This window comes from Epinephelus moara, chromosome 8 (assembly GCF_006386435.1).
Source record: "Epinephelus moara isolate mb chromosome 8, YSFRI_EMoa_1.0, whole genome shotgun sequence".
NCBI classification, from domain to species: Eukaryota; Metazoa; Chordata; class Actinopteri; order Perciformes; family Serranidae; genus Epinephelus; species Epinephelus moara.
In genome coordinates this window covers 16,745,022-16,757,138 of record NC_065513.1, presented here as the reverse complement: position 1 = coordinate 16,757,138, position 12,117 = coordinate 16,745,022, and the positions used below count along the sequence as shown (strand labels likewise).

Here is a 12,117-nt window from a genome sequence, read left to right as displayed (position 1 = left end):
ATACTGGCACTGGAGCAGTAAAGTGTCCTACTACGTATAGATCATTAAACCTGCAATAATTGGTTTATCACAACATGCGAACCCTTTCACATTGTCACATAGTTTTCACACTCGCATTTTCACATCGTTATCATAAAAAATACTGAATATAGCCACTTGAACACACATGCTGCGGGACATACAGTAACTGATGCAAAGACAACATGTCAAGTGGGCACAATTAAGTGGTTAGATGGATGCATGAATTTATTTCAGGGGGAACACTGGTTAGTCACCCAGAACAACATCATTAGATACAGCACAGTAGTTCAGAAGGATTATTTCATTGTTTTCAATACTGACACCAATATTGTGTCAAATTCTCTTGTGATACTGGAGCACAGCCTCATCCTCCATTTACTTTAGCTTCTCTGGCTTCATAACACATCAACATTTTGCCATGTTATGGCTGCTTTACATTAATTGATGGCATGTGTATACAAGTTGCTGTGAAGAGGATTATGCCGTTTGGTGTAAGTTTTAATTGGTTATTTTATTTTTCTTAACAAGAGAGACAACACATAGTGACAAACACATATTGAGGACCAATGAGCCTGATCAAAGCAACTGAAAACCCATGAGGAAAGTCACGCTCTGATGCCAGAGGTGATCACAATGGGCAAAATGTCTGTTTTCGAGACTATTGTGGTCCCACTGTGACATGAGATAAGACTCATTAAAGCCAAAAGCATCAGGGTGATGGTGTGAGCTTCAAGGCTTTGACACCACCATCCTGTCTCACATTGCCCTATTCTCCAAGGGAGAGTCCACATGACATACTGCTTCACAAAAGTTCACAAAACACAAATTACACACACAGTTTAAATCTAAAAACATTTTTGTCTTGCTGTAAAGGGGACAGGGGATTTCTGATTCTCTAGCTAACAGAAGGCCGCCATGATCCACAGATGGCTAGATGAACTGCAGGGCATTTATGTGAGGATGAAGACAGGAGCATGACACAAACTGAGACACATACTTTATCATACACTTGATCGCTACAGACCCCCACACAGAGAAGAGAAGAGAAGAGAAGAGAAGAGAAGAGTCAAAAGTTTGTCTGCCACATCTCCACACCTCCTCCAGCTGCACACAGTACTTACTTTGAGCCCATCACAATTAATCCAACACAGAACATTAAACATTAGACTCCAATGAACACAATGTACCAGCCAGACTAAAGTTCGAAATAGGGCTGCATCTATCAAATATTCTTTTAGCGATTAATCTAAAAACTATTTTTTCAATTACTTGATGTCCATTAGTTAATATATTTTATTTCTCAATTTACATAACACTTAATTCACCCCCCACCCCCCCTGTTAGCAACAACTCCATGGCCCTTAGTCCTCCTGGACTTAAAGGACAATTTGGGGCAATAAGCTGTCGTATGTAATTTGAAAGGCCATTAGATGAATGATACTGACCCTGGAACTGAAGTAAAGGATGCACAGTCTGCAGTGCTTAAAAAGAAAAAAGCCATCTGCTGAGACTGTTCCATGCTTATGCTTATTTTATCAATGTGGCTAAAACAAAGGAGGTAACTTTCTGCTCAAAACAGGATCTGACAACTGAACCAGTTTCACTGCATGGCCAACTTGTTGAAACTGTAGAAAAATTTAAATATCTGGGCACAGTTCTTGATAGCCAGATGAGTTTTTCTGAAAACACAGACTTTGTGTTCAAGAAATGTTCACAGCGACTCAGTCTTCTTAGAAGACTGAGCAGCCTTGGTGTGAGTCCTCAGATCCTGGAGCTTGTGTACACCACTCATGTTGAGAGTGTTCTCACCTATCATCTTTCTGTTTGGTTTGGTCACCTAAGCTCAAAATGCAAGCATAGACTAAATAGGATTGTGTTAATGGTGAGCAAAATAGTGGGAAAACCCCAAAAGCCTCTGACCCATCTCTACACTGAGAGGACAAGGAGGAAAGTGAGGAGAATCCTGGCAGATAGCTCCCATCCTCTCTTCAGCCAGTTTGAGCTCTTGAAGTCTGGGAGGCGCTACAGAGTTCCTCTGGCTAAAGGGGCTTTTAAAAAGTCCTTTGTCCCCAGCGCTATTAGCATCCTTAACTCTACCAAGTGACTAAACAACAGACAATGACATGAACGGCTCTACCGTATTTTTATAGCACTGTATTTTATTTTATTTATTCATCTTTTAAAAATGTATCTATATGAATTTTTATCTTGTGTTTTGGCTTTGTTCATATTTTAGCTCTGTTATGTGTTATGTTATGCTACGTCCTGTATGTTGGTAAGCCGAAGACAATTTTCCACCCTGGTGGACAATAAAGATTTATTCTATTCTATTCTATTCTATGCTTTGACGCCCATAGCCATTTTTCAGTGCAGACATTTAGACCTGTCATAACTGGACAGGCACAGATGTAATCGAGTTTACTGGAATGGTTCACTGAGAACTCATGTAGCTCCGCCATAATTATTTTTATTAGTTCCACCTGTTCTTTGCCTGCTATGACCACATTATACTCAGAGTCCTTTCACACAGGTGTATAGACTACAACTGAATGACATTTCCCTGACTGGCACAGAATTAAATGCTCCACCCAAAATGAACCTGAGTAGAGATCTAATTAGCCATGTGCAGAGCCTTTTACGATTACTAATTAAAAAATAATTTAAGTTACTTTCATGGATTTATAAAAAGTATTTTGAATTACAGGATACAACCTTCTCTACGTCATTCTGTTGTTTGTTTGTCTTACAGATAATGAAATGCAAATGGCTTCACACCTCTACAATAATATACAAACTTAAATCCACAGTGTTGAATTCTCTTAAAGCTCTCCTGTCTCACTCTCCCTATCTGTCTTTGCCTCTAATTCTCCTCGTCCTTCACTCATTCAGCACTATCAGTGAGTATTGGGTTCTGAAAGCGCCTGTGGAGTAATTCTCTCACACACTTTCGCTTTCAATTTCTGTCCTTCACCCTCTGACACACTGATCCCGTCACTCACACACAGGATTGCTTACTCACTCAGTGTGACACACACACACACACACACACACACACACACACACACACACACACACACACACAGACGCGCACACACACATCTGGCCATTACAACTAATGATTCAAAGTGTACAAAGTGTTGAGACAAGCAGAGGTGTTGTGGTGGTATCACTCTGCGGTTCATATCCAGGCAACACCAATCCCAGAGGATCAAGCATAGATACACAAAAACATATATGCAGTGAGAGAGACAGACAGGAGCAAACATACACTTGTTCAGCTGTTACAAAATATGTTAATTCAGTTTTTAGAAATCCACATCTTTATGTTTATATAGCCATATTCACATCAGTGACAAAACTGTCTGACAGCCCACAACCTTATAGTATTTCTTAAAGAAAAACGCTCCCTCTAATATTTTCATAGCAGAACATGTGTGCAATACAAAACAGCACTGGTTACTGAGGCACAACTGAAAAGCCAGAAGTGGATCTCGTATCTCTGCCGTGCATATCTCTGTCTCCCACACATCTCCCAGCTCAGATATCAGTGCCAAATATCACCCCACAGATTGGCCAAGTATGATGGTCCATGAGCACCAGCTAGCAGCCAGCTTTTTTGTAATTCTGACCTTGATCCATAAACATCAGTGAAGTTCTAGATTTCAAAAATAGGGTGGATGGGATCCATCAGATCCAAATGGAAAAAAAACTCCATATTTTTCTTTTTTCCACCAGTCAGACGCTGCCAAAAGTCGTGGAGAATGCATTGATTTAGAAGCACTACAGGCACCCCAGCACCTTGAAGCAGGTGCAGGAGACAAGAAAAAAGGGAATGGAGTGAAATAACAAAATAGGAGAGTAAGAGATATGAAGACAAACTCTGAGTGTGTGTGTGCAACCAGCTTCCAAAATAGTCAATGGTTTTTTTTCCAATTCATAATTCCCACTGGTTTTTGATGGCAAATCTTAAAACATTATAAATATTAACAGCTGTACTGTGTCCTCAGGTGTATAATTCACAAGCGGACAAGTGGAATGTTTCTCTTCCAGTATTTCAGGCTCTCCTACAATACTACAAATAGGATTTTGCACCATGCACAATAGTTTAACGAGAAAAATTTGCCAAAGTGTTTATTTTACTAAAATGGACCTCAATAATCTTTCATTTCTGACAGCAACATTGTTGAGCCTTCATTGTTCATCATCTCACCCCTTTTTATAAATACTGCAGTAGAGGTGAGCTGATCCCCAAGCCTCTGTAAACAAGGTAATATCTAAGCCACTCAAACACTGTTTATTATGCATTGGATTATAAAGTCATAAGACAGCCAGCTGCCTTTTAAAAGATGACTAACTTACTAATGGCACACATTTCTCCACAGGGCCGTCTCATCTTTGGTTCATACACCAGTTATTTGATAGGTTGAATCCCTTTTGCATGCTACAGATGTTTTTTTTTTCCATTAGATACCAACAGGGTGCTGAGGACAGACTGTCCATTTGGTCAATTTACTCATTATCTACAGGGACCATAGACACCATAATCGCCCCAGTCTTGGTGGATAATGTGTTTTAGTGCTCCAGTAGGTGACTAGCATCGATTACCTAGCATTACCTCAAAAGTTTAGAGCATGTAGCAGCTTATAATCTAATTGGTTACAAATCTAACATGTTGATGGAGTAAAATTTACTATATATAATATGTTTTGAGTCTGCCATTCTCTGCTGCAAACCATGATGTTAGAGACCGAATCACAATGTTTGTTTACAAAACCTTTGCATGGAAAACCCCCAGGTCACATACATTAGATAAAAGCAAACGCTGCCTCAATTCATTAGTCTTTAGCCATCCAAAAGAAGTTTGAACTGCTTTACCTTATCGTCAGACAGCCCTTTCTAACGAGAAACTAAAGCCACTATCTCAACGCTACCAGACTCCATTGACAAAAGTTGTAATTTTACTTTGCAGAACACAGGAGTTGCTGGTCTATCGCTGCCTCGATTGCTTACCCTGTAAAGTAAAGAAAAGTTTCCAACTATGGCATATACTTAAACTGATATCGATTTTTTTTAAGTGGGTCTTTTTAGGTGGCTAAAATACATTTTGCTGCGGCCCCCGTCCACAGCAGTTCATTGCTTAAACGTTAGCTTCTGTGACAGGTAGATTTGGTTTATCAAAGAAGCTAGCAAAGCAACACAGTACATAAAAGAAGCACAGCAGAAACGTCAGCTATGTTGGACTGCCCTGGTTAACTATATATCTATAATCGTTACAATCAAGACTTAAATTGACAACAGAGATAAACAATTTTGCCCACTTCAAATATCTGCAATTCAAATCAATTATCAGTTGTCTACCTGGAAGTGACTGTTGTCATCAGCGCTCTTTTAATAACAAAAATTTAAATTGTATGCCCTTAATGTCATTTTTTCTCTGTGGTGTCGAGAATAGTATCAAGTATTGACATTTTTTAAGGTACTGTATCGAAGTTAAAAATTCCAGTACTGTGACCACACTAATGTATGGTATGTAGTGTACAGATATGTATAAAATAAACCCAAAAATAAATACAATATTGTGTTCAGACTGCAGTACCTGGTTTCCAAGGTAACAGGGGATGGAAGACTGTATAAAGCTAAAAACAACTGCACAAAAGCATCTGACTTTGGGTTAATGCAACATGCCTGTCATTACTCAAGTGTTAGCAAGCGGCACCGCATGGTTAATACTCCACTGAGGATTTTGACGTTTTAAATCCCTATTACTAAACTGGTAAATTAACCAACATGTTAGTCTTATATAAATTCCTCTAACCCATTAACTTCCTAATCCCTCACTGCTGCTTAACTCCCTCCCAGGCAAGGTGCTATCTCGACAGCAGCCTTTCCTGTCCCATTTCCCTCCCAGCACCCAGGTCATTGATTAATCTTTGGGGGAACATGTAGAGAGGGCCTGTGTATCCTCCGAACATCTTACCGGTGGCTGCTGGGAGTTGAGCACCCCCCTCTTGGTGGAACCCCCTCTGGAGCTGAGCCTCTTCCACGACTCTGAGAAGCGCCCCCTGGTGGTGGGACGCCCCGGCCCAGATGTCCCGGACGCAACAGATGAATCATCCCGGGTGGAGAACGGCCGCTCCCTGCGCACCTCCCTCCGCTCAGCCCACTTCTTCTTGGAAGCCATTGGTGTTAAAAATGTGGTTAGAAAGATGTGGGAAGTGAGGGACTCACGCTGAGTCAAGGAGGCTGCTCTTTAATCAAACTAATGCCACAGGTGGCATCTTCACTTCACTCTCAACTCTGCTGCCCACTGAACAAGCCTGATTTGTTCAGTCTCTGTGTCTCTCCTCTTTCTCTAAGTCTTCTTTCTCACTTCAAATGATTGCAAGAGAAATTTCAAACTCCTTTCTGCCTGCTTCTTTCACTTTTTCCCTCTTCTGATCTTTTGTTCAAAGGGAGTAGGACAAAAGATCTTCACCTGGTCGGCTGCACTCGTGTGCTCCTCTTTCCTTCGCTGTAGCCTTCCTCTGGGATGGATGAGAGTCAGGGAGGAGAGGTGGCGAAGCAGAAGGTGCTGTCTGCACCCTGTTGCATGTGCTGTTACTGCGATTCAGCCGTTGATGCTGTTTTCCCTCCTCACAGAGAGAGAGAGAGGGAGAGAGAGAAACCGGGAAACAAGGCAAGGGAAAGAGAGAGAGAGAGAGAGAGTGAGGGAGGGAGGGAGAGAGGGAGGGAGGGGGTTTGAGGGTACGATATTTAGAAAGGGGCTTCAAGACAGAGATGAAATAATAACAAGGAGCCACAGAGTGGGCAGTGAAACAGCAGGAAAAAAGAGCAAATGACAGCGAGACAGGTGGAGAGAGGAAAAAAGAAAAAGCTTCCAGACAAGTAAAAACCAAGAGAAAAGAAAGAGTCTCTGGAGTGCAGGGTTCCTGTTGAGAATAGTGCAGAGCTGCTTTAAGCTGACTGAGAGGCACAGAGACAGACACCCTGTTCAGTAAGTCACTCTCTCACTGCGCTCTGAATACCTCGGCTACTAAACCTCCATCTCCTCCCTCTCCTATTCCTCGTGCTCCCAGAGCTTTCATTCACAATCTCACTCTTAATTTCAGTGCAGGGTACATGTCTCACATGGTTCTTCTCCTCTGTCTTTTGCCTCTTTGATGTACATGGTTCACAGTTCATGAGTTAAGCCACCTGAGCCTCAGTCTCTCTGATGCAAGTGGAGACCAAAGGAACGATACCAAATAAAAGTCACAGATGTGATCTTCTCTGCTTTTTCAATTTGCTGCTGCATTACTGGTCATCTTCTGCTTTCGCTGTCAGACTTCTCACTAAAAGTCTTCAGCTGTGCTTAAAGTGACGCCATGCTGTGGAGTTGTGGAGCTGACAAAAAGGTGAGAATTTGAGTCATTTCTTTAGGTGCAGTTTTGAGGGAAAAAATGCTTTTTATTCTATGGTAATCTAAAATGCTACTCACTCTATTTTGGCCAAAGAAGATGAGGAAAATACTCTGGAAGAAGAAAATAAGATGAGAGACAGATAGACAAAGAGACAGAGTGATAGTGGGATAGAGACAGGGAGACGGAGTAAGGAGAGGTGACAGTGTCTGAACACTAGGGACATTGCCATCGTCGCTCCCAGCAACCACTTACCACCTGGGAGTAGCTCCAGTGTGTATTTATGTGTATTTACGTGTGTGTGTGTGTGTGTGTGTGTGTGTGTGTGTGTGTGAGTGAGAGAGAGAGAGAGAGCAAGATTGCATTACTAAGCAAGTGAGAGACGGGGAAAGTGAAAAAGCAAGACAGATATTCCCTGAAGGACAGTGGGAGAGCGGGAGAAGGAGGGAGAAAAAAAGACAGTGGGAGTAAAAACATATAATCTCAACTTTTGATCAAACATGAAACGACACCATGGGGACTTCGAAGACATCCCTCGCTACAGTACTGAATTGCTGATGCAAAAATTAACCTTTGGCTAATGAAAAATTAGATCAGTGGAGCGGAATAGAAATTGTAAAATACAATGTGCTGCACTACAGCTGGAAATGTTTAAGTAACTGATTAAGTAATGCTAAATAATGATGGCATTGTTGGCATGATCAGCCAAGGGCTTAGTCTTACTACTGTACATAACACAAATTGGACTTTGGACACTAGAGCTGAAACAATTATTCTTTAAGCTGCTTCAGTCGATGTGAGCTGAATATCTTTGGGTTCTGAACTGTTGGTTGGACAAAGCAAGACATTTAAAGACATCATCTTTGGCCCTGGGAAATTATGATTGTGTTGTTCATCTATTTTCTAACATTTAAAAAAATGAATTATGCAAATTCAGCAGGAAGAATTTTTTGTGCATCCCAGGGGAGGTTGGGGACATGGAATCTGAGTGGTCCATGTTCAAAGCCTGGAGGCACCTGGTAGGAGCTGTGGTCAGACGGTTGTTGGTGCCTGTCATGTGAGTGCTGTCAGTGACACCAGTAAAGAAGATGGCCTTTCAGGTCTGGCTGGCCCAGGGGTCTCCTGAAGCAGCAGACAGATAATGGTTAGCCAGAAGGGCTGCAGCCGTGGCAATTGCTGAAGCAAAAACCTGAGTGTAGGAGGAATTCAGGGAGGCTATGGAGAAGGACTTTCAGTTGGCCTCAAGGAAGCTCTGGCAAACCGTCAGACACCTCAGGAGGGGAAAGCAGGGCTTGTCTCAGGCTGTGCTCAGCAGAGAAGGAGAATTGCTGACCCCAACTGGGGATATTGTCAAGCGGTGGAAGGAGCACTTTGAGGAACTCTTGAACTTGGCCGTCACATTCTCCGTGGAGGAGACAGAGTCTGAAAACTCTGGGGAACTCTTGTCCATATCCCTGGCAGAGGTCGCTGAGGTAGTCAAAAAGCTTCCCAGTGGCAAGGCAGCGGGTGTGGGCAAGATTCACCCCGAGATGCTGAAGGTTCTGGACATTGCTAGGCTGTCTTGGCTGACATGCTTTTTCAGTGTCTTATGGAGGTCAGGTACAGTGCCTGTGGAGTAGCAGACCCAGGTGGTGGTCCCCATTTTCAATAAAGGGGGCCAGAGAGTGTGCTCCAATTATCGGGGTATTACACTACACTGCCTACCTGGGAAAGTTTACTCCAGGGTGCTGGAAGGGATGCTACGACCGATTATTGAACCTCGGATTCAGGAGGAGCAATGCAGCTTTCGTCCTGGTCATGAAACAGTGGACCAGCCCTTTACCCTTGCAGGGCTGCTGGAGGGGTCGTGGGAGTTTGCCTATCCAGTAAACATGTGACTTGTGGACTTGTAAAAGCCTTACGATGGCGACTCTTGTGGGGGGTACTGCCGGATTACAGGGTATTGGGGTTGTTGATTTGAGCCATCAAGTCCCTGTATGACCAAAGTGAGATGCATTCACATAGTCAGCGTAAAGTCAATCATGCTCTCAGTGGGTGTTGGGCTCCGCCAGGGTTGTCCCTTGTCACCGATCCTGTTTGTGATTTTCATGGACAGGATCTCAAGGCGCAGCTGGGGAAAAGAAGGGATCCAGTTTGGGGACCTCAGAATTGCATCTCTGCTTTTTGCAGATGATGTGGTTCTGTTGGCTATATCACACCGTGAACTCCAGCATGCACCGGGGTGGTTTATAGCCAAGTGTGAAGCGGTAGGGATGAGAGTCAGCACCTCCAAGTCTGAGACCATGGTTCTCTGCCTAAAAATGGGGGATTGCCCCCTCTGGGTTGGGAGAGAGTTACTACCTCAAGTGAAGGAGTTTAAGTATCTTGGGGTCTTCTTCACGTGTGAGGGTAAAATGAGGCGTGAGATAGAGAGGTAGTTTGGTGTGGTGTTTGCAGTGATGGGGGCACTGTGCTGGACTGTGAAAGGGAAGAGGGAGCTGAGCCGGAGGGCAAAGCTTTTGATTTACTGGTCCATCTACGTCCCAACCCTCACCTATGGTCATGAGCTCTGGGTAGTGACTGAAAGAATGAGATCACTGATACAAGCGGCCAAAATGAGTTTCCTCCTTGGGGTGGCTGGGCTCAGCCTTAGAGATAGGGGGAGGAGCTCGGACAGCCAGAGGGAGCTCGGAGTAGAGCCACTGCTCCTTCCATTGAAAAGAGTCAGGTGAGGTGGTTTAAGCATCTGATCAGGATGCCTCCTGTGCGCCTCCCATTAGAGGTGTTCTTGGCACGTCCTACTGGTAGGAGGCCCCGGGGCAGACCCAGAACACTCTGGAGGGATTACATATCTCATCTGGCCTGGGAACGCCCTGGGGCCACTCAGGAGGTGCTGGAAAGTGTCCCTGGAGAGGGACGTCTGGGGTGTTTTGTTTGGCCTGCTGCCCCCACAACCCAGCCCCAAATAAGCGGATGAAGACATGATATGTGTTGTGTATGATATGGAAATATGTGTGGTTTTTTGGAAGCCATAAATTAACTGGTGTTGGATGTGAGAATTATCTTAACACTGAAGGGTCTTAAACCTCCTTCAACACACTCAAACAGGGGATGGGAAAAATCAAAACAGCAATACACTTTTTTTGTGTGTCAGTATGGTAGTGATACTTGGACGCCAAGTATTGATATTTTTATAATGTAGGCTAGGTTAAATTATTGTTATTGCAAATACAAATCAAATGTTTGGTAGCCTTTTGACAAAGAGATACTTTGCAGTTGAAATTAGGTAATAAGTCTTAATATATCACAGTATATGTTTTTTGTAATTCTCAGCATATTGCAAGACATTGAACAGTGCAATAATATTGTGTCATGACTTAAGTACTGTTATAATGTCATCATGGGATTTCAGGTGATTCCCACCACTAACACATAGTGCTGTAGTGGTAGTTGATAAGGTAGGTGTACTACTAGGTAGCCTAGATTGGTGGGTTACCAAGAAGGAAGTGGCTATACTCTACTATATTCCAATGGCTTTTTGGCTCATAGGTAGGTATACCATAAACTGACAGAAAAATAGGTGAGTATACACTACTCCACTGCAAACACACACACGCACGCACACACACACACACACACACACACACACACACACACACACACAACTGCAATGCATTTTTTCAACTTTTCAGAAGTTTATGCAGAATGTTAGTCTAATTTGACAATGAGGCTGTAGCAATTAAAGAAGTTTCTCATGGGAAATCAACACACAGAGAGGGACACAGGAGATGAGACTGATGTTTTGACAGACAGAAAGATAGAAGTTATCCCAGATAAGCTTCGCTACTTTGAGGCTAGCTGTTGAACACAGAAAACCAAATGTCATGCTTAACTCAAATTCACAGCATATTACTAACAATTTACTGGTTACTGGAAAATGGGGACGTGGGGCACAAAGGTTGAGAAACCCTTTGATAGAGTGTTAGAAAACAGAAACTCTGAAAAGCAGAAGGGAGAATAAAAGTTTTTAAGGCGCTTGTAGGAAATTTGATGTGGTGTGTTTAACGTAAAGTCGGTGTGAACTAGCTGACATGCGCCTTCCTCCTGTCCCCCCAGTACCACCCCCTTTCTTTAACATCAAAGATCTACCCACACACGGTTGTGTAGTTGCCATGGTTACTAAACCCAAAACTTTGGGGTTGCATCATCAGTGCTTCATTATAATCCCCCCATGTATCACCACGTGTGCTCGTGTACAATTTCACACCGTTATATCCATTAACACACCAGCAGTGAACACTCCTTCAATCAACCACAAAAATATTAGTGTTTTATGTCTCTTACAAATACACCCATACACATAGACGTGCACGATAATATAATGCAGCCATCTTACAGGATCAATCACTGATATCCTGAATTGCCAGAACAGTTTCCACCAAACAGCAGAAATAAAAAGCAATGTACTGAGTCTAGCAAATATCACAAAAGGACATCTTGTTCAGTTTCAACTATTGTGGGGCTGACCTGTAAATGGCCCAACACCAAATAAATAAATGCAATTAAAAACACCTACTCGCCTGTTTAATATCTACCCGTTAATTTCAGGTTATTCCATTAAACTCTGAAAGGTCTGTAAGTAACTTTTTTTCAGAAAGGCTTTTTAATTGGCTGTCTGATTAGTGGAATACTTTTTCCGGGGTTGTGCAGTGTCAAGCTC

At 42.8% G+C, this 12,117-nt stretch overlaps 1 protein-coding gene across 2 annotated transcripts in view; it reads right to left on the bottom strand.

Annotated features, from left to right (window-relative positions):
* Nucleotides 1-6,202, bottom strand: part of trpm3 (transient receptor potential cation channel, subfamily M, member 3) — a 182,272-nt gene extending 176,070 nt beyond the window's left edge. For both annotated transcript variants that reach the window (XM_050051553.1, XM_050051550.1), the window contains exon 1: nucleotides 5,999-6,202. In XM_050051553.1, the coding sequence (XP_049907510.1) occupies nucleotides 5,999-6,202 (204 nt within the window). The remainder of the gene's footprint in view (nucleotides 1-5,998) is intronic.
* Between the last annotated feature and the right edge of the window lie 5,915 nt (nucleotides 6,203-12,117).